The sequence below is a fragment of the Phalaenopsis equestris genome, unplaced genomic scaffold, assembly GCF_001263595.1.
Source record: "Phalaenopsis equestris unplaced genomic scaffold, ASM126359v1 Scaffold001259, whole genome shotgun sequence".
NCBI classification, from domain to species: Eukaryota; Viridiplantae; Streptophyta; class Magnoliopsida; order Asparagales; family Orchidaceae; genus Phalaenopsis; species Phalaenopsis equestris.
In genome coordinates this window covers 69,432-93,678 of record NW_018165698.1, presented here as the reverse complement: position 1 = coordinate 93,678, position 24,247 = coordinate 69,432, and the positions used below count along the sequence as shown (strand labels likewise).

Here is a 24,247-nt window from a genome sequence, read left to right as displayed (position 1 = left end):
AGAAGACTAGAAATTTTGTTCAATACCTCATTAAATTGAATTTGTTTGGTTCTACCAGTGATAAGAAGCACCCCAAGGTACTTAATTGGGAGTTGGGAAGTTGTAAAGCCAGTATATTCAGATGCCCAATGTTTGTGAGTAGAGGAGGCATGTTTATAGAAGACCATCTGACACTTTGCTGGATTGAAGAACATTCCTGAATGAGCTTAGAATTTTTGTAGTGTCTGGAAAACTTTTCTGACAGCATTTTTGTTGGCTCTGGAGAAGACCATTATGTCATCAGCATAAATTAAATGGGTAATGGCAATGTTGGATCTATGATGGTATCTATTGTGACTATGATTCAGCAAAGCTTCATCAAGCATTCTGGATAAGTAATCAATAGCAAGTATAAAAATGGTGGATGACAATGGATCCCCTTGCTTTAATCCTCTAGCAACAGTGAAAGAACCCCTCCCTTGCCCATTTATCAAGATGGAGTTTTCATTGTTATGTAGCCATCTCCTAATCAGGTGACAAAATTTAATGTTAAAGCCTCTGGCAAAAAGAACTTCCATTATGAAATCCCAGCTTATGGTATCATAAGCTTTCCTTAAGTCCATATTATATACCATATTGCCCCCTCTATAAGATTTATTCAAATCCTGTAATAGTTCTTGAGCTAGAAGAGTGTTATCAATAAAGGACATACCTTTCACAAAGGCTGTTTGATTGGGTTTAATTATAGAGTCCAGGTGAGGTTGTAGCCTATTCACAATGATTTTGCTAATGGTTTTACTAAGGACAGTGGTCAAACAGATAGGCCTGAAATGGTTCCAATTCTACCGTATATCAAATTTAGGAATCAGTATAGTGGTGGAGGAACAAAAGTACTTTGGAAGGTTATTGCCTTGGAAGATAAATATATATATATATATATATATGATTTTTAGAAAAATATGAAATCAAACTGATCTCATATCTTTCAAAGTTTAGATGAAAGAGTACTACACCTCAAGCCATGTATCTACCTGAAAGATAAACATAAGACTTGAGGGTAAGGCTCACTCAAATAAACTAAGAAATGTATGACATCTGTTTGGTCTGCAAAATCATTTTGTTTGAAAGCCAACAAGTTACACTATTTAATATGAAAAATTAAATAAGGTTTATATTAAGTTGGGTTAGGAAAAGCTTCCTATAAGTGCAAGCCTCTATAGTTAGTTATATCTTAAATGACTGAAGTCACTCAAGAAAACTCTCGATAAAAATCAAGGGACATTATTTTCAAGAAGTTCAAAGTAATAGAAATTTTCAACGAGATCAAACAAAGAGGTGTAAAATGGGAATGGCTCAAATTTGGAACATTTATTTTGGAATCTAAAGGAAGGACTAGGGGATATCACGAATCCTGAGGAGAACCTCAGTGGGTTCCCAAGCTATCCTACTGTTTGGCTTCAATTTTGGAGAGAAATTATTTAAATGTTTTATCTTGCAAATTTTATTAGTTATGGCTTACATTCGTATGAAACAATCACACGAATAGCCAAAAAGATATGAGGATTTAGGTAATGACAAATGACATTCCACGATGAGGAGCTTGAAGCTAACATTGTGGGCAGCACGACCATCTTCAACAACAAAACATTTCTACATCAGCTAAATCATTCTCTCCTTTGAATTAAACAACCAATCCACTTGACTTCAAGGTTGTTTGCTTATGCAACATAAATCCTCAACTTATCTTTAGGCTTTTGTATGACTTTGCTATACAATATAAGCCTTAACTCGTCTTAGGATTTGGAGGTTGTCATTCGGTTCCCTCATTCCGATACCACTCTGATACCACTATTTCTTTCAGATTCACTTAGTCCAAATGAATTTACTAAACTCAACTTAATGAATTCCATACTTTCATTTAGATAGTAAGAAATCTTGTTAGCAACCGTAGGTTACCTACTCTGAGGGATTCCCGGTCATCCGATAAAGACGTTTTAATTTAGTTGTGATTTTTATTTTGTGATGTTTGTGATTAAATTTTGAGTTTATATTTCGAATGTTGTGGTAGTGAATTTTTATTTTGTTTGATTTTTAAATTTTTGTTTTGGTTTTCTGACTATCCTAACAGTTTTGGCTTTCATGCAGGGTGACATCGTTGTTTAACATGCAAGTTTGAGCAAGAAGTACAGAAAGGAAAATGCAATAATTTAAAAGCATACATGTCAATTCTTCTCATTCCTCCACCTGAAAGGTTAGTACTTGCAAGACATGTATATAATTTTGCAAAGAATATTTAAATTGCAGGAGTAGATGAAGGTGTAGCTACCAAACCCCAAAGTATGACTTTATCGAATATCCAAAGATTTTGAATTATTTTGAGTTAAATTAGAATTTCATCATATTGTTCCATTAATAATCCAAGGTTAGAGTGTGACTACCCCGTTGTCCAGTGACGCTTGACAATTCAATTATCCCAATAATAGGATTCTTAATCAATTTGATACTTTAGTTTGAAGATTAAATGGATGAATGCCCTTAAAGTAAGCTTAAGTCATTAAAGATTTGGTGCTCATGACAAATGGTCTTGGAGTGCCTAAAGAGGTGTTAGTCCCCAATCATATTATCTTTTAGATCCAATCAATTGAGTTTAGACATTGAGCCTAGGTCACTACCAAGCTCTTAATAATCATAATGAGGGAAATTGTTGGTGGTTAAAATTTTGGTTTAAGTGTGGTTAAAATTTTGTTTTAAGTGAATCATTTGATCTTAATTGACTTTCAAATCATGAAGATTAAAGAAATTATGATTTTGTTGATATTGTGAAGAGGTGGCAAGCGAGTTTTTACCTTTTAATCCCATTGTATTTCAATCATCTGATAGATTTACTAAGATTAAAATTATGCATTTTCCTTAATGGTTAATCCTAAATTTTAAATAAGACACTAAAGTCTAAAATTACTATTCTGCCTTTGGGGCTCTTCACTTATAATTCCTCAAGAAAAATTCAAATGGCCTTGAAAATGTTTGAGTATATCATCCATGGATTAATTAAAATATCAGGGAGGAAAGTATGATTTTTTAAAAATTTTGTTTAATTTAAAATATTTTAACCCAAAAAGGACTTTTCCAATGTTAAATTATTAAATTAATCAAAATGAAGTTTTAATTTATGGGGAAATTATTGGAGGTTTTCTTAGGTCAGAAGAATACTTAGACAAAATTTTATAATTTTTAAAAAAAGTATTGTAATTATTATAATTATTTAAAGATCATTTTTAATGTTTATTTAAATACCAAAAATATGTTTTAATCTTCAAAAATCACTTTTAAATTCTTATTAAACCCTCCAAAGTCCAAGAAACTCAGAAGAACAAATTTTATACTTTTATGATTTATATGTAATTTATTGTAATTGTTTTAATGGGAAAATAAGGAAAATACATTTTAGGCCTTTAGAAATTTTTTTTTTAATTTATTAAAATTAGGAAAAACATTTTAATGAGTCTCAAGTGATCAGGGAACAATTGCACACATTTTGAACCATTTTTTTGTATTTTTTATTATTTTAATTTTTTTAATTCAAAATATACTTTAAAAATGAAATACTTTCACAAAAATAAATTTTATTTTTATTTAATGCGCCTGATTACAAGAAACTTATAAAACTATTTTTCATAAGTTTCTAAGCTCATTTAATTTAATTTAATTTATTTTGTGCAAAAATACTATTTTTACTTACAAAATCCACTTTAATGGCGAAATCAACTTAAATAAATTTGAAATTTTTACAATGAATTAAAATGATTTTTATGAACGATTTGGAATTGATTTTGTCAATTTTTAATTTGTATTTAATTTAAATAAATTAATACAACATAAAAATTATTTAATTAGTAACAGAAAGATAAAAAATTACTCAAATCATCACATTATTTTTGCTAAGCTCTTCTGACCATAGGAAACCTAACAAAATTGACTCCATAATATTCTGAGGGATACTTTAATTTATATAATTAGATAAATCCAAAAAAATCACTTAGGCTTGAAAATTAGGGTTAGATGCATAGAGGTGCTCTCTGACTTTGTAAAAATTAGGGAAGATACCCTTTATCATGAGGAATAAACCATCTAAATTTCAAGCCATAGTGATTAGTATTTAATCATAATAAATTAAAATACCTCAGAGAGCATTTAATTAATTAAAAATCATACATTTAGCAAATAATTTTTATTTTTGGCCCACATTATTCTACTCTATTCACAAAGCAAGAGGGTTTTTTTCTTTTATTGTTATGATTTTTCTATGCAAAGTTATGATTTTTCCAAGATTTGTTATTTATTTAAATCAAGAAATTCTTAATTTTCTATTCATCCCAGTCAAGCGCCGAGTCATCCTCATCCTCCCCGAAATGTCATGTGTGGCATCTTGGTTCGGTGCCACCATCTGACTCGGCAACCACGCGTCCTGCTGTTCACGTACAAAGACTCCGTCTGGCTCTATCTCGTCCATCCGTTCAATACATGCTCAATCAGACGGCTCTCCATCATCGTCCCCGATAGCCAAAGCCCGTGAGCCGTCCAATTTCTAGACCTAAGATCTCACTTGATACTCAACTAAATCACATGGGGTTTGTTCCTACACCTTCATCTACTCAAGGAGAACACATCCATGTAGTTACAATACCATGAAATCAAACTTTTCTTCATAAAGAACCAAACTAAGCTCAAATTTATGGTTCATGGTCTATACCATTGTCTGAGAGGGGAGGCCTCAATCAGATGCTTGTGAAAGCCTCAATGGAGTCCAACAAACCTTCTAGATGTGTTGGTACCCTCTGGTGTAAGCTCCAAGTAGAAGTTCAATGAATGGGGTGCAGCCTTGGTCTAGGAGTGGTTTTGGAGAGCTCAAAAAAGGGGGATTTCAATGGGGATCTTCCTCACTTGCTTTGGGGAAGCTTAGGAGTAGTTCAATTTGAAATTTGAGGAAGTTTAGAGGCTGGAAAAATTTTTTCCTAATTTTGAGCTCAAAAATTGAGCTCAGGTGATGGGGGAAATGGCCAAGAGATGGTTGTGATAAGCTTAGGGAGTCTTGGAGGAGCTCTGGGAGCAATTTGATAGAGTTTCCCCAAGGAAATTGGATTGCCTTCTTTTTTGGCCATGGAGGAGAGGTTTAAATAGAATGGCTTCGGGTTGGTTTCAAAGTGCTAGGAGCCAATCAAAGCTAGGAGTTTCCAGGGCTTCAAATTGGGTGCAATGTGGAGCTGAGGTGGAGGTCTTCAAAGTGCTAGGAGCCAATCAAAGCTAGGCAGCTTGGATGGGTGCTTTGGCTTTTTATTTAAGATGGGTGGCTCTCAGTTTTAAGGTTTTTCGGCCAATAAGACGGCTAGCAGCGCCAGGGGTGGTGACTAGAGAAGTCAGGTGAGCCAGGGGAGTGTTAATTATGATTTACTCTTAATGGCTTGGCATGATGGTGGAGATATTTTGCTTAGGCTCGAAAAAGATAAAATACCCTAAATTAAAATCCCCTAAAGGGACCATTTGTCCATGACTTACTTAGAATGGGCTAGGTGAGTCTATCCTTGTCACTAGGGTCCATTTAGTAGTTGTGGTGTCATTAATTTGGTAACTTAGGCATGGTTAAGTCAATTTTGGTGCATGGGTTCAATTTGGGTCAAATTGTCTTGAAGTTGGGTTTGGGTTAGGCTACCCATAATATTGGACTCAATTTATTGAGCAATTTGGTGTATATTACTTTCATAAAGAGTTTAGAAAAGATTTGGAGTGATTTTGAATTGATTTGGAGGTTCAATTTGGAGGATTTTGCCATTAGGTCAATTTGGGGACATTGGGTTAGACTTGGGCTTAGGTTGAGCTAGAGTTGGGTTAAGTCCAAATTGATGGTTGAAAATGGTCTAAGGGAATATCATGAAGAAATATAAATATCAATTGGGTGTCAATTTGGTGGTTTGGGCATTCAATTTGATGAATTTGGGCACATGGCTAAATTGGGGCAAATATGGGAATTTATAATTTGGGTTGAAATTGAGTGAAATTGAGGCTTGATCAAGGAAAATTGAAGGATCAATTTGGTATGTAGACGTTTTTTTAAGAGTTTGGGATCCAAATTGAGGCAATTGAGTGGGCCATGGGGTTCAATTGGGTGAGATTGGGTCATATGTTCAAAATTGGGTGTTTTGGTTTGGATCAAAATTGAGCTCAAGGAAATAGTCAATTAAGCTTGGATTTGGTTTGAATTGAGTTTGTTCATGATGAAATTGAGTTTATAATTGAAAATGGGGAGAATTAGGATGAAATTGTTGGACATTTAAGATGAATTTGAAGAAATTGGGCCTTTAAGGGCAATTTGGGGCTTTTGGTCAAAATTGGTCAAATTGGCCAAATTAGGCTCAATGGTAGGGTTCAAATTAGTTTGGAGATATTTGAAATGATTTTGAAGGTTTGGGAAAGTTTGGGTCATCAAGGGTATTTTTGTAATTTTGGCCAAATGAAGGGTATTTTGGTAATTTTGGCAATTTTGGGCGATTTTGGATAATTTGGGTAGTTTGAAATAGTTCAAAGTGATTTTTAAACAAATTTGGGTAGTTGGGCGATTTTGGATAATTTGGGTAGTTTGAAATATTTCAAAGTGATTTTTAAACAAATTTGAGTATTTTTGGTGAAATTGAGAATTTTGGCCAAATTTAGAATTTTTTTTGGGGGGAGGGGTGTTTAGGTAATTTTGGGTAGATTTTACGCAAAAGACTAAGTTGGATATTTTGGTGAAATTGAGGTGTAAACCACCCTATATGAGCCATGGACTAATGAAATCTCCATTTGGGTCCTCGATGTACTGGTCTTAATTAAATCCTAGCCTAGGGCTAGTGGGTCTAGGGGACTATCTATATGAGTTTCCCAAAGATCAATGGATGAAAGTTAACAAGGTTTGAGTTTAGGGTTGTGAGTGAGTGAAAGTGTGTGAAAGTGAGCGCTGCCTAGCCTAGGGCTAGTGGGTCTAGGGGACTATCTATATGAGTTTCCCAAAGATCAATGGATGAAAGTTAACAAGGTTTGAGTTTAGGGTTGTGAGTGAGTGAAAGTGTGTGAAAGTGAGCGCTGGTGAGTGAACTAGCTCCAGACCAACACTCAGAGTCAACCAAAAGGCCAAGCAGTCCTATGGGGATGCCCCTTGAGCTCACCCATATTGGCCCCACCTATAAAGTGTAGAGGTTATGACCAATATGTATGTGGAACTTCATGTTGAGTAAAGAAGAGTTTAAGGTTTCTAATGGTGAGGGTTCCTTTTCTAGTCTTATAGGAATAGTCAATAGGAAAGTCTTATTGTTAGACTCTAGGTTACTAAAGAGGAAAGACTAGACCTCAACTAAAAGTGAGGTCAACATTGATGGTTCAAATTGATCCAAGGGTTTGTAATGAAGAGTTTTACATATCAATTGGGTATAAATTTTGGAGTTATGAGGTTCAATTTGATGGAATTTAGACTTAGGTGCGAATTTGGGGATTTTGTCCTAGGTTGGATTTGGGTGAGATTTAAGGCTAGGCTAGGGCCAACTAAAAGTTCAGCTTGGTCTAAAGGAATGTTATAAGGAATTTGAAATTCAAAATTGGGGAAATTGTAAAGGTTAGGGGGTTCAATTTGGGGAAATTGGGTATATGATCAAATTGGGCATTTTGGTTAGGCTTGGAATTTAGGTTTGAAATTAGATTCAATTGGGCTTAGTTATGGCCTCAATTGGGATTAAATATGATGAATTTGAGTTTAGAATTGAAATTGTTGAGATTGAAGTCAATTTGGTGGAAATTGGGGGAGGATTTGGGGAATTTAGGTATTTAGGAAAAACTTGGGGATTTTGTCAAAATTGGTCAAATTAGGCTCAATGTAGTGGTTCAAATTGAGTTTTGGGGAAATTTGGAGTGATTTTGGGAATTTTTGAAATTTTTAGGGAATGAAAGGCAATTTGGTAATTTTGGGGATTTTGGGGGTATTTTGGTAATTTTGAAAATTTTGGTTGTTTTGGGTAGTTTGGATGGTTTAAAAGAGTTTGGGGTGATTTTTGGACAAAGTTGGGTGGGTTGGGCAATTTTGAGAATTTTAGGGCTTTAAGGGTAATTTGGTAATTATGAGAAAGTTTAGGGGCAAAAGGCTAAAATTAAGTATTTAGGAAAATTGGGGTCCAATAGGATGTGAATCATGAAATTACCCTTCATGAGCCAAGAGACTAAGGGAGACCCCACTTTCGATCCTCCATGTGCTGGTTTTAGCCAAACCCTAGCCTACGGCTAATGGCTCAAAGGACCATCCACACGAGTTTCCAAAAAGAGTAAAGGATCAACTAAGCATATTTGGTTAAGGGTTAAGGTTGTGAGTATAAGTGAGATGGAGTCCCATAAGAATCACAAGAAAGAAAAGTTAGGGCTAAGATCATAGCGGGGTAGCCCTGTTAACTATTAGTGAAGAAATAGAGGCCGCAAGGTCAAACCTACGGCTTGTGTTTTCTCCAAATTATCCAATTAAGCGGACACACCGCTTTTATCAAATGCAAGCCGAACAATTTCAGGCCCACCGCAAACATTAAGTTGTCCCAAACGGAACCTTAGTTTAGTGAGGAAAATCTACTCTAACCAAATATTCCCAATGAGTAAACCAAACAAGCACAACAAAAGACAATGACCTCACCTCAACCCTATTCTAAAACTAAGATTTCCGTTCAAAATTAGTCTAAAAGGTAGTGAGTGCACAAGTGAAGAGCTCTCAACTATTTCTTATTCTTCAAAATGTAAACTTTATTAGTTTATGTTAAACATTAACTAAGAAATGAGATTTATTTTGAATTTTAAATATTTCTGGATTTTAAGGCATTTTTAAGAATTTTATTTGATTCTATTTTATTATTTGAGTTAAATGACATATATATGATTATGAGACATACATACCTATTTAACAATTATTAATACTTATAAAATACTATAAATCACTTAGAAAGGTGATTATAGATCTTATAAAGCTGGATATATGAAACTTTAAGAATTTTGACTATTTCATGAATTTTCATAATTTAAATTTGTTTCAGTTTTAGGATTTTAAGGTTTTGTATATTTTGATTTAAGTGTGTTTAAATTGACTTGAATTTATTTCTAGTTGTTATAATTAAGTTTAAAAGTTCTTTGTAAAAATATTATGATTTTTTTTTTAATTTTTACTGATTTATAAGAATTATTTGAATTTCTATGATATTTTTTTGTTGACAAACTCCTAATAAATCCAAAAGACCTCCAAAAATAGTTGAAAATTTACAAAATGTTTGAAATGAATTCTAAAAAAGTTGTAAAATTTTCAGTTCATTCTAAATTCATTTTGAAATTTCAAGAATTTAATCGAGTTTATTACTTCAAAATTATTAAAAAAGATTCGATAAAAATATCTTTTTTATATCTTGATTCTTTACTATTCACTTGATTTAATGGTAAAAATTTTATTCAATTTAGAATTTTTTTGAAGAATTTATCAAAGTTTTAGTTCAAATAGGTATATTTCTAAGCTTGTCATTTTTTATTTAAATCATTTTATTTCAACTTATTTCAAAGTTAGAGTGATTTTTATCTAATTATTTTTTTAATGAGTTATTCAAATTAATTGATAAATATTTTTAAGTTCCAATATTTAATTTATTAGGTTTAATAATGAAAATTGTATATTTGAAGTTTTATTAAAATGTGACAAATGAGCCAATTTTCACTTTTAAATACATGAATTTTTATTATTCAATTATTTTATTGCAAATTTACCTTTCTCAGATCAAGAGTCATCTTAAGAATTTCATTTCACATATTCAAGTGTTCATATCATTAAAACTTTGAAGCAAAATTCTCTATTTTGATTGGAATTTGGGAATAAAAGGTTAAAATTACAAAAATACAATTTACAAATATATCCTTATATATTGTGTGCGATCTTATTGAATTCAAGTGACAAACTATCATTTCATTACATTGATTCTCTATTTAAGTTCTTTTCTTGAAGTTTCAAATGAGTTTTATATTTTTTTCTGGTATTTATTTTTTTATTTATTTTTTGAAGTAGTTGGCAATCTCATGAAAAATTACAATTTCCTTATTAAATTTTGGTTTTTGATGATAAGAAAATTAGGGGAGCATGCTTTGGTCAAAATTATACGTAAAATTAAACGTAATCCCAATTTTATTAAATTTTAATTTATTTTTTTATTTTTAATAATTTTTAATGTATTATTGGTTTCTATTTAATTGAGATTATTAATGATCATTTTTTTCTTTTAGTTTTATTTTTATTTGATTCCTTATGCTTCACTAAATCCAATGTATTTTTCCTTTTAATTATTTTTTTTTATGAATTTTTAAAGCTTAATTTTTATTTTCTAAATTTATTTATTTTTAAAATTATAATTTCCTTTTTAAGTGATATGGTCTTACGTGAATGCCAACTCAGCCAAAAATGTTAGCTCTTTTCGTGTGATGCTCTGTGGTTGGATTTCCAATCATTGCTCCTACTAGTTTTGTCTCTTGATCTGCTCAATAAGACGCTTTGTATTGTCATCATGTGATATAATAGTGTTGTCCACTTTGAATACACATGCTTTGACAACATGCGTTCTCCATCCCCAAGGGCATGGTAAACGTAGGCTGCCCGAAGAAAAGCTCAAGATCCAAACGATCCTATGGACAAAACTAAGAACCTTTCAACTCAAGGGAATCTCTACATCCTTAGGGGCTAATCCTACGATCAAGATCTTGTGATTTAAAGGATACCTTCACATGTGACCACTAACCGAGACATATTACAAAGTTTTGAGAAATTACCTTGATCCCTTTCGTTTTCTTTCAGTTGAACAGTTGTAGAACAATTGTCTTGAGTCCACGCACCTTCCTCTAGCTCTAATTAAGCTGGCTTGATTGCTTTTTATGTGCCCTACAAAGTAGGCTAATGGTTTGGCCATGAAGTGGGTTAGAGGACTCAGAATGATGTCAATTTGATTGGGGAAGTGGTTTGGATGATCAATGAAGCATTTGGAGGTGTTGGGTTAGGAAATTAATGGGTGGATGTAAGGATCGGCTAGTCCTAGTTTGGGATGGTGGAATCATTCAAGTTATAGCGGGAAATTAGGCTAGGGTTAATGGGGAAATGATTAGGAGGCTAAGCTAAGGGTTTAAGAGGGATTTTGGCAAAGCTTCGCTTAAAAAATGGGATGTTTGTTATGTTTTGGGTTCTAGTTGGGTTCTAGGAAAAGCTAGGTGCACCAATTATTGGTCCCTTGCTAATGTGGCCAGGTCAAATTTTGGCTAATAGGAATTTTTATCCTATTAGCCAAAATTTTTAATTTGAGTTTCCATTCTTAATTTAAATATCACATTTCTAGTTCAAAAATAAAGCACAATAATCGTGCAATATTATAAATACCTTACTGAAAATTGTTGTATGGAATCAAAATCAAATAATCAAATATTTTATCATATCGAATCATACGAAGTAATAATGACCATCACCAATAATGTGGATTAAAAAAAGTCATCAAAATGAACATAAGAAAAGGAAAATTAAATAACAATAATAATTTGCAACGTGTTTAATGTAAAGGGTTAAGTTGCTCAGCATAGAAAATTCCTACTTCTATCAAATTTTGTGTGCGGTGTCCGATCAAGACCGTAAAAAAATTTAGAGTGGGCTCCATTTTAATTAAAAAAATTAAAAATATATTTAAGTGGTTCAGATCAGACATCACACGTAAATTTACGTGTGATTTCCGTACGTAATGAGCGCTCGTAAGCACAGACACAAATTATGTAAATCTTACCGAAATTTACAAAAGTAGTAGAAGCAAGAAAATAAATAAATTTTTTTTCTTTTAATATACTTTATATTTTATTTGTACGGTATAAATTATATTTGAACACTTAAAACTCTAATTCAAAACTAATAAGCATCTTAAAAAAAAAAAAAAAAGAGGGAACCATGCGTCATATTGTGGAGTATAATTTTTTTATATGCTTTAATTCTTATAAAAATAAAATTAATTGGGGCTTATGATGACCCAATTTTCACCAAAAGAAAGGATTGGGCTGATCATTAGATATTTATTCTTTTTTTTTCTTTTTTCACATAAAAAAAATACTTGAGATTATTAATTTATTCATTAGCTCTTTTTGTGTGATGCTCCGTGGTTGGATCTCCAACCATTGCCCCCACTAGGTCTATCTCTTGATCTGCTCTATAAAACGCTTTGTATCATCATCGTGTGATATAATCGTGTTGTCCACTTTCAATACACATGCTTTGACAACATGCGTTCTCCATCCCCAAGGGCATGGAAAACGCGAGCTGCCCGAAGAAAAGCTCAAGATCCAAACGATCCTATGGACAAAACTAAGCACCTTTCAACTCACGAGAATCTCTACATTCTTAGGGGCTAATCCTACGATCAAGATCATATGATTTAAAAGTTACCTTCACAAGTGACCACTAACCGAGACATACAACAATGCTTTGAGAAATTACCTTCATCCCTTTATTTTTCTTTTGGTTGAACAGTTGTAGAACAGTCGTCTTGAGTCCACGCACCTTCCTCTAGCTCCAATTAAGCTGGCTTGATTGCTTTTTATGTGCTCCACAAAGTAGGCTCAAGGGTTGGCCATCAAGTGGGTTAGAGGGCCCAGAATGACAATAAATTGATTGGGTAAGTGGTTTGGATGATCTATGAAGCTTTTGGAGGTGTTGGTTTAGGAAATTAATGGGTGGATGTAAGGATCGACTTCAGTCTTGGTTTGGGATGGTGGAATCGTTGAAGTTATAGTGGGAAATTAGGCTAGGGTTAATGGGGAAATGATTAGGAGGATAAGGTAAGGGTTTAAGAGGATTTTGGCAAAGCTTCAGGGGGTTTATTTTAAAAATGGCTTGAAATTGGTAAGTTTGCTTGGCTTGAAATTGGTAAGTTCGCTTGGTTTGAATCAAATGGACTTGGCTTGGAATAGAAGTGCATTTGGTTTGGATTTGGCTGAGATTCGCAAGTGGTCTTGAAGCTTAATTTGGGTGAAGTTTGGAGTGATCAAATGGCGAATGAGAGCTCAAATTAGATAACTTTGTTTTGAGATTGCCTGGTGAATTGAACGGTGTATGTGTGAGTGAAAGTTTTATTAAAATTGATTTTATTTTAAAAATAAGTGATTATAATTGTGAGGAGTTGAGTGAGGTTCTATATTTTAAAAATTGGGTAGATTTTAAGATAAGTGAGAGAGAGTGCTGAGAGAAAATGAGAAAATATTATTTTATTATATATTTTAAATTTCTTATTTTTTATCAAATTTTTTTGTCATTTAAAATTGGCTATTTGAAAAAAATTGTGCAATTTTATTTTTGATTGCTTTTATTAATTTGATTGTATTGTTATTGAAATTTTAACAATCGAAATCTTAATTTTCATCATTTTCCAAATTTTTATTATTTTTATACTTTTTATTTAATCGTATTTTATTTTTGAAATGATTTACAGTCATTATGATTTTCCAGATTATTATTCTCATTTACATTTTATTTATTAATTTAACATTTTTTATTATAATTTTTAATTTTAGTTAAAATTTTGATGAAATTAGTATCAAAGTTAATTTTATTTTAAAATTTTAATAATTTTAATTTTATTTAAATTCAATTTTTATCTTTAATTTAAAAATGAACATCACATCGAAAGCACTCTTTATGAATAATAAAAAAAAAAGACCTTGAAGCTAAACCCTCAAGTGCTACAAAGACGAGAAGCAAGATATAAATTTACATAAATAGCACACAATTCTCATATATTTACACCAAAATTTCAATAAAACGCACACAACACTCAAATTTTTAATATCACATAAAAAAATAACACATTTTTTTAAAGAAAAAAACACTTTATTTATAATACATGTTTAATTGTGATATACATAAATACATAAGAATTGTGTGGCAGGTATCCAAAACTTCCCTAAAAGAAAAAGTACGTAAAAAGGGCATTTGAAAATTAAACGCATAAGAAAATCCTAACAATAATCACATCAATTTTCCAAAGAAAGATCTCAGAAACATGAATATTTAAAAATGACAATCATATAAAAATTTCTTAACAGGACCTACAACGCCAGACAAAGGCAGCTCCTCTCCCTCTTCTCACAAAATCGACCCCACTTGCCTAATGACTAGTAAACAGATTTCAAAGAAACCCTACTAAATCTGAAGAGCACCCTCAGGTACACCAGCTGCTGGAGCCTTCTTCTTGGCAGGTTTCTCAACCACAATGGCCTGTGTTGTGAGGACCACTGATCCAGCATTCTGCAACGCACATCTAGCCACCTTCGCCGGATCTATGACACCAGCTTCGACAAGATTCTCGTACTTGTCATTCATGGCATTATAGCCAACCTCCCATTCACTGTCCTTGATCTTCTCCACCACCACCTCTCCTTCAACTCCTGCGTTGTGAGCTATCAATGCTGCCGGAGCCACCAAAGCCTGCACACCATGTAGAACCAATCCAAGCTTTTCATACTGACGGTTTCTATTTGGGCGTCAATTTTGCTCAAAGTTCATAAAAGTTTGGGCATTTGATTAATTGAACAAAGCATAGCATAGCGTACTCATTAAAAGGTTGCAGTACTCGGTCAAACTTCTCAAATCTGACTCATTGTAATTTGAGAATTATGAAAGTTCATAAAAGTTTGGGCATTTGATTAATTGAAAGGTTGCAGGACTCAGCCAAACTTCTCAAATCTGGCTCATTGTAATTTGGGAATTAAAATAAAATATCTTTCTAAATATGTAATAAATCCACTTACATTGAAATAAATTTAGAAGTTGAAGATATAACTGATTGTCAAAAATTTTACAGGTTTTAACATTCATGTTCAACAAAATCTAAATCTCCAACACTTGAACAAAATCTTACTCAAGTCTTACTTTCCACGAGAAAAACAAAAACTCATTTACCAAATGGACCAAAAAGCTTATTTATATTCATATATTCACAAGGACCTTAATTAATTATGTCAACCATATAAGAATTGAAAGATAAAAAAGAACATTCATATATGTACATTAAAAAAATAAAAATAAATAATAAAAATTACTCGCCTACTTTACTATTAAATATCATCAAATCGCTTTTCTTAAAGCCAAAATACTAAGACTTGGATATATGTTTTTGAACCCTTGGGTGAACAATAAACTCAAAAATCGTTCATCATATTATTAGAGCCATCAACCAAAGAAATATCACTAAATTTGATGATCACCAAGAACGAGGATACTTCAAAATTCAAAGAACTAGACCTTGATTCTTATTCAGCTTAATAGAGCCAAAACAAAACTCAAATCTTGTAATCAATAAAATGCTAGGTTGAATATATCTAACCTTTTGCACAATGTCAGCACCTATGCGTTCATCGGGATCCTCAAGCTTGTCCTTTATAGAAGGAACAAATGTTGAAAGATGAACAAAGGCAGCACCACCACCGGGAACAATGCCTTCCTCTATAGCTGCAAAGGTGGCATTTTTAGCATCCTCGATCCGCAGCTTACGGTCCTCGAGCTCCGTCTCGGTTGCAGCACCAACCTTTATCACTGCAACTCCTGAGAGCTTTGCAATTCTTTTCAGCCAGCATCTCAGAATCATAGACAGAGTCTGTAGCAGCAAGTTCCTTCTTTATCTGGGCAATTCTAGCTTGAATTTCATCTTTGGTAGCCGAATCTGCAATGATGGTGGTGGAGCTTGATGAGACTGTGATCTTCCTTGCAGTGCCCAATTGCTGTACTGACGTGTTCTCCACTAACAAGCCCAGATCTTTGGGCATGAATTCAGCCCCTGGAGAAACAAAGCGGGTATAAAGGTAAGGCCTTGAGAGAGTGCATGATGAAGAAGATAAAAGGCAATGACTGATAAAGTTTGCCTCTCATTGTATTTCCAAGCTATCATGGTAGAAAATTTAACCAACATTGATGTGAGGAAAGAGGCAATCTAAGGAAGCTAAGGGCCCGTTTGGGGCAGCTTAAAATAGCGGGGGGCAAGCATTTCAAAAACGCCGCCGTGCTGTTTGTTTTTCGCGTTTCTATAGCGTTTCAAAAACCATCATTTCGATTTTTGTGAATAACGCCGCCAGCGGGATGATCCCCGCGCGGGCCGCTTTCCTTGGCTGCGTTTACTACCGTATTACCCCGCTACCCTCGCCACAAGCATTCGCGATCGAGCTCTGCCCTAGCCGCTCGCCGCTTCTTTGGCATTACTTCACTCGCGTTCCTTCCTTCGCTATCGAGCGCTCAAGCCTCTCCCCAGTTCTTCGGTATTCCTTCTCCTCCAAGTAAAAACTCATCTCCTTTTTTTTTCGTTTCTTCTTCTGCCGCGAAACTGGCTAGCCTCTCAAACTAGTGAAATAAGAAGAACAGCGAGCAACATAAATTGGATACTTGATCTTCTGTTGTCTACTCACACCATGGTTATCGTGCCCTGCTTCTTCTCCATTGTCATCCTTGAATGATTTTTAAGCTTTCAGGCCCACCACAAAAGAGGAAAAAGAAGCTTTGACTTTCGCGAGGGAAGCCAGCCATACACACAGGGAAACAAGCTAGGGTAAAACCAAAAGAACAGCAAGCAGAATTCTCTAATCATTAAGAGCTTCGTCAGAGCCTTTCATGTCTCTTTCTGAGAACCAACGAAGTGCTCTGTATGCCATAAACATGACACCGGACGCTGGATCTGTCTCATACAGGACGCCGCATCATATTTTTTGATGTTTTTTTATGCTTTCCATTATGTTAACTATGTGTCGACACGCCTATTTTTTGTCATACATGGTAACTTTAGTTTAATTACTCTCTATTTTTGGAGAGTAAATGTTAGAATTATTATAAAAAAAATTATATATTTGATAGTAAATAGTAATTTTATAAGCACTACATTGTCTCAGAATCTAAAAAATGAATATAATTAATCATATGGCCATTTTTATAAACTTGGTTATTTTAACTTTCTTTTGATGGTAGATTATTCATCTATTTATGTTTACTTTGAATCATGAGTTTTTATTTTTATATAAACTTTGGTTGAATCTTTTTGATATATTTGTCAAATTCATTTTTTTATTATGTTAGAAATTCATGTTTTCTTGATATTCACTCTTAAGTGGAGTGTATAACATTTTTTTTTTGGTACTGTCATGAATTGGTTTATTTGGTTTTCAACTGTCAAATGTCCAGTCGTTACAGTTCTGTTACAAACAAAACACTATGCAGTGTCAAAGTAGTCATTTACCAACAGTTCTGTTACAAACAAAACACTATGCAGTGTCAGAGTAGTCATTTACCCAAAAAAAAACTACAAATAAACTGTTTACAAAACGCACATACCAAACAACTAAGCAGTTTATCCAGAACAAGGGGAAAATAGTCATTCATCCAAAATCAACTGTTTCCAAATGGACAACACAAACACACAAACCAAACAGTCAGTCAGCTTATCTAAATCAGCTGCTCATCAGCAGATTATCAAAATAAACTGTTCATCAGCATAAGCTGGATAAGCTGCAGCTGCCCCAAACAAACACTAAGTCAACTTCCTAATGAATCTAGAAACCCAAGTAATTAGTCTCAAAATGTTATATGTAGTATTCAAAAATGTATACGTTAATGGAAGTATCCGTTCATGGAAGCAGGAATTTTATAAGAAATGGAAGTTCTAAATGAAATTGGCTTTGTACCTAATAAGTGCTTCTTACGACTAGAAGTATGGGAAACATGGACTAAAATATGAAGAATCCATGGCAGGAAACTCAAAATTTTTTTGGGAGTGTTGATAGACACAGTTAAAGATAGCAGTAGCATTAGTGTGCCCTTGAGCACCGGTTTGCAGCAGGGAGGAATCGCCCCAAGCACAAATCAATATTTGAATACCACAAATCAATATTTGAATAACAATTTAATGCACTTTATGATGTTTATTATGACAAAATGCATAATCAGTTGAAAAAAATGATTTAAATGCATAATCAGTTTCAATTGAACTGATTTTGCGGGGGTCAGGAAAAAGACCACTGGATAATGAATCATAGAGCTGTAACAAGAAAACAGAGTAAATTTCCCTGCCCTGTGTTGAATTGAATTCAGACATACAAACCGCCCATTTATAAGTCTGACAACAAAAGCAATTTCGTTTGTGTGAGAAAACAAGGAAGACTTAAAACAAATCAGAAGCAAATAAACAAAGAAAAATAAAAAAGACTCAATAAAGGCACCAAGAGATTTTATAAAAGTTAGCTAAGATTCATGTAGCCGACCCATTTACTGTGATAAAGGCTTGTTGTTGTTGTAGCTAAGTTTATAGCTACTCCGCCTCATTATGGCAAATTTCACCACAATAATGATGAGTGTTTTATAAGCGGGATTCCTAGCCTTTCTCATATTGGGCCTTTTTCCCGATCTCTCAACAATAAAGAACCTAATAACAATGCTCCCTTTAAAAATGAAAGACAAGCACAACTAATATTAAATGTGAAATCCCAAAACACCCTCAAGGAAACAAATCCTAAAATAAAAGATACCATGCACGGAATCTGCCAAAGAAACCATTACGTGTAGCTTCCCGTCAACCATTCCAACACCCACTATGACTTCACAATGAAGGTCAATCTTTGTATTAAGTTGGCATAAGCTATTTCCAACCAGAGCATTAATTATGCACCACAACTTAAAAGTGAATGGAAGGATAGATTTTAAAAAAAGGAAATGTTGCTGTCCTCATGACTATATGTTAAGGGCTTGGTTTCGGTGTGATGCACAAGAAATTTTACCAGAGAAATTAAAATATAGGCATTTCTATTTATGATTCTCTGCTTGAACTCGATGTATAATGAGCAGCATTAAGATTTTGTTCTCTCCTAAAATAATTGGTTATTCCTGCAAACCCAGTCAAAAAATTAAAGTTAATTTTCCACTCGTTTTCCTCGACTAAATAAATGGGTTATACTTTATAAATTCAAGTCATTTACTATTTCCACTTCCAATTCCTCTTCATTTCAGGTCTATTTGGGGCAACTGCAGCTTATTGGGCTTATCCAATAAGCTGATTTGTAACAGCTACCCTACAAAACTGTTGAGGGAAACTAACTGTCTGTTTATTTTTTACAGTTTAAAAATAATTATGCGGCAGTTGTTTCTAGATGAATGATTATTCTGCCCCTATGCAGTAGTGTTGTTTAAAACATAATTGTCAAAGAAATATAGTTGATACTTGTGAAGCAAAAATCTACTTCAAAACAGGAGAAAGAATAAGATACACACCTCACACAACAATGAGTATCAAATGTACTTTAAAAAAAAAGAAAAATGTGGCATCTACAGTAATTTTTTTTTCCCTTTTTTTGGTTAGATCCTCATGCAGACCACTCAAATGATATGTATTCACCTCAATAACCATGTCATAGCCTCATAGACCCTCAATGAAGAATATCCAACATCAGATTGATGTCATCCCCAAGCAATAAAGAAAAAATAAAAAAATTTCATACCCAAACCAAAAATCGGGCCACCAAGGGCATGTAGTATTCACATCCATACCACCAAACAACATTTTCAACTCTAACATCACAAATCCAACGAACAAGGCAGTTGCATATATTGCAGAAAATGTGCTTATAGCAAGCTAACAGAGAAGGAAGATGACGAAAATCAGGTAGCATGAAAAACGCGGGAGAAGAGAAAGATGAACCGGGGAGCGTGAGCAATGTGGGAAAAGAGGAAAGAGGGGAGGTAGGGGTGGGGGATCGTAGCTTACCCCTTGTGTAAAGAGCCGAATGAGGGGGAAGAACATTTAGGGCAGAATCGCTCAGTAGCTTACCCCTTGTGTAAAGAGCCGAATGAGGGGTAAGAAAATTTAGGGCAGAATCGCTCAAGGGAGGGCATCAGGGTAAAAAGCCGAAAGAGAAAAGCAGGCTGCGGGGTCGAAAAGCCGTCCGCATGACCCGCGGCCCACTTTTAAGGAAAAGCACAGGGCACCGCAGCTGCCCCGCCGCCCCAAACACCATAAAAACGCGGCGCCCACGGCGCCAACCCAAACAGATCCTTCGTCTCTTTCAACTCCTTCAAGCCAAAATGAGTCTGAGACTTAAAACTTAAAAGTAACACGTAGCTACAAACAATTACCTTCTGTAAATCAAAAACATAAAAGTTTCAAACCAACTACAAAAAAAATATTTCAAATAGTTTCATAGAGAGTTTCATAGAGACAAGGAAGAACTCATGCATGTTCTAGCTATAGAACAAGAGCATGGCAGAAGGAAAATTGGAACCACAATAAAAAAAAGAGTACATATAAAAGTACAAATGTTTAAATCCTCAAATAAAATACAACAGATTTTCTCTGTAAACTCTCAGTGAAAAGCAATTATAAATGGTGTTTCACGTTTCTTGTTCAACATATCATCCGATTAGCATGCATCAGAGTGTCTTGAAAAGTTAGAACCACTAATCATAGTGTTTTCATGCATAGCTTTTCCAAGAGATAAAAAATCAAAGAAAAAATTTCAAATAATCCCTACATTGGCCTGGTTTTCATGAACAAGGTAAACCCCCTTTTAAGACATTATAAAATGAGGTGGTATTTCATGAGCTTGAGAAACAAATCATGCATACCACAATCAAATCATGAAAGTAAAACATACCTGTCACAATGGCAATGTCTTGCAAAAGAGCCTTACGCCTCTCGCCAAAGCCAGGTGCCTTAATTGCAGCAACATTAATAATGCCTCTTAGTTTATTCACAACAAGCGTAGCCAGTGCTTCACCAGTTACATCCTCAGCAATAATAAGTAATGGAGCTCTTAGCTGTGTAGTTTTCTCCAATAAAGGTATAATCTCCTTGATTGTGGATATCTTTTGGTCAGTCACCAGAACTTTTACATTATCAAATTCAACAATTGACTTCTCTGGATTATTAACAAATTGAGGGGAGACATAACCTCTGTCAATCTGCATGATGGGCGTTAATGCAGAATTCAGGTTATCATCAACACCACAAAAGAATTAATAACTCTAAGTTAAGTAAATGTCCATATACCTCCATCCCTTCTTCAACATCTACAGTTGTCTCAAAAGACGAAGAGGACTCAATAGATAGAACACCATCAGGACCAACTTTATCAATAGCATCAGCAATCATATCTCCCACAAATTCATCATTGCCAGCTGAAATAGTAGCAACAGCTGTAGAAGAAAGGATGGCATCCATAAGTTTAGTTTTCTTCATAAATTAATAATAGTTGGTTCAACAATCTAAAAGTTTTTTTTATAAACTACGGTAGTTTGTGAGGGCATAGTAAAACAACATCAGTAAAAACAATAGGTGCATTTACATATATTGCACATCATTCTCATGTATTTACGTATCCCACACCTAAACTTTCATACTTACATAGCATAGCACTCAAATCATTAAAAGTGAAATACACCTTTTCAAGCATAGGCTTAAAACACCAATGTGCTATGTATGTGGGTATGAAAATTTTGGTCCGAGATATGTAAATACATATAATTGTGTGCTGCAATGTAAAGTTCCCAAAAATAATACACATAGTCAAGGAATTCTCCAACTAAAATCATAAATGAAGTACCTTTAATATCACCACTCCCCTTAACAGGCCGTGCCTTCTTCTCAAGTTCTTCCACCAATCCTGCCACAGTCTTATCAATACCCTTTTTGACAGAAACGGGATTTGCACCAGAAGTAACACTGAGCAAACCAAGCTTTATAATTTCCCTAGCAAGCACCGAAGCAGTTGTTGTCCCATCACCAGCAGAGTCATTAGTCTTACTAGCAACCTATATAATGCAGCACATGAACAAAGCCTTTGATAATGGTACAGCTGAACCATCCCAACAGCATAAGCTAACCATAACCCATAATTAAGTGAAGATGAAGAAAGCAAATAACACATCTAATATACCTCACGGATCAATGCTGCCCCAGCATTCTCCATAGGATCAGCTAATTCTATAGCTCTAGCAATAGTAACTCCATCGTTAACCACTTTAGGACTCCCATACTCATCAAGCACAACATTCCTCCCTTTGAATTATAAAATAAGAGGTAGTCAATAAGAAATTTAAAAACTAGCATTAAAAAAAAACAATAAACAATATTATCATTAGCCTTCCTTATCCCAATTACTGGGCTAGTTTTCTATTTTCTTAATCCTTATCATCCATTCATTCTGGTTAAAGCCGCATCTATTCAATTTAAATATTAAAAGAATAAATTGCGTCCATAGTACCATAGTTTTACCCTTCTCTTTCATAATTCTTTATTTTTCCGGTCTTCTCTAAATTTGATCAACAAAAGAGCAAACAAGAGCATTTTTTTATCCTTCATTCTATATATTCAAATCACCTAAAACTATTTCTGATAAATCGACTTCAATAGATACTACTCCCACCAACCCTTGAAAATAATTATCCATGATTCCTTCTTCCTACTTTTCCTTGCATCCACCTTAACATTCTAACTTCCACAAAATTCAAGTGTCAACTAGACTATCAAGGACATCTTTTTGTCCAACACTGAAATTCAATATAGCATAAGAATCAACAAAACCGATACAATAATTGTTTTAAAACTTGCCTACGCACCAGTAATGAGAATAATTAGTCAAAGAGATACTTCTGAAACAAACATGTTTCATTCTAATAGATAACTAAAACATAATTATTCAACACACATGACTCCAAGCTATAGGGAGAGACTTGTGCATCAAGCTCTAAAGTATTAAGAAAGCAAATCCAAATGCAAAGCCAATATGGTTGGCAGATTATCCCGAAAAATCTTAATTAAAATACTTAGATGATAGTTCAAATAAGTTCCCAGGAAATAAAACAAAGAAGTCTAAAAAAAACTAACATATGTGAAGAAGTATAAAAAGGACAAACAACCCTTTGGTGGGTAGTTAGCCAAATTCCCCAAAATTTCCGAGGAAGAAGCCATCAAATCTAACTAATACTTCTCTCCAACATATTTTGCAATTGCATAATAATAAAGCCAGAGAAAAGCAGAACTTAGTAACCTCTCGGTCCGAGGGTGACGCCAACCGCGTTAGCGAGCTTCTCAACTCCCGACTGAAGAGATGACCTGGAGACCTGGTCAAAGGCGATTTCCTTCGCTTTTGCTCGCACCACTAGCACCCGCCGACCACCAGTTCTCCTTCTCAAGCTCTCACTCTACACTTCCACAAAAACAAAAGTATCAGCAAATGGTTTCTGCGGGGGAGAGAAAAAGCAGAGAAAAAGAGAGTGACCCGGAGAGAAGGAGATCGGAGGATTGAGGAAGATGAGATGGCGCCGACGGAAGCCATTTCGCCAAGCTAAGGAGCACAAGAAAATGTAGAGTAGGGTTTATGGAATGGGTTGAGATTGGTGCTCTTAAGGGCTGCGGATTTGTGTACTATTGTTAGTGAATATAGAATGGATGTGAATTTCGGAGCATCCCTGCTTCTAGAAGATTCTAGCTGCTGCACAGGCTCCACAGTGGGCCGATAGGCCCAATAAACATATATTACTACATATAGAAAAATATTATAAAAATCATGAGAATTTTAAAAATATAATAGAAAAGAAATGGATATAAATAACTTTATTAAAATTGATAATATTATGAATTGAATTCAATTTAATTGAATTTGTCGTGAATACAACTTCATTTATAATTATATTATTTATTGTATTTGAGACTTTTAAAGAAAAATCTCACAAATATATAAATGAATGAGCTAAAAGTTGCTCATAGATAACTTGATGATTTTAACTTAAAATTTTATAGCATGATGCACTAAATATGCTTCATAGATATGAATTGTATGTTATGAATGTTTTTTTTTTCCCAATTAGGAGAAGGCATTGATACGTTATAGTACATATGAACTATGAAAAATGATATCTACGGTGAACATGGGTAAAATTGGGAAGAACATAATGGTAGCTAAAATTTAAGATTATTTATATAAAAGTTAACTAACTTATTCCTATCAATAAATTCTTTTAATTAAACTTCAAAATAATAAAAATATTTAGGAAAAAAAAAATTTACATCATAGTCTTACACATCCTAAAAAAATGATTGGTTTTGTCTTTGATGGTGAAATAAAATGACTTATGATATTGAAGTTATCATTAAGAAATTGATGATGGTTAGCTCAATCGTTCAGCTTATATGGG

At 33.9% G+C, this 24,247-nt stretch overlaps 1 protein-coding gene across 1 annotated transcript; it reads right to left on the bottom strand.

The window, feature by feature from the left end:
• Positions 1-14,024: 14,024 nt before the first annotated feature.
• On the bottom strand, positions 14,025-23,476 carry LOC110033699 (ruBisCO large subunit-binding protein subunit alpha-like). Its single transcript, XM_020737751.1, is given in 9 exon segments — positions 14,025-14,512; positions 15,411-15,647; positions 15,649-15,860; positions 20,707-21,013; positions 21,102-21,247; positions 21,655-21,862; positions 21,988-22,109; positions 23,101-23,254; positions 23,332-23,476. Coding segments are annotated over 9 exon segments (1,728 nt in total). The 5' UTR covers positions 23,389-23,476; the 3' UTR covers positions 14,025-14,227.
• Between the last annotated feature and the right edge of the window lie 771 nt (positions 23,477-24,247).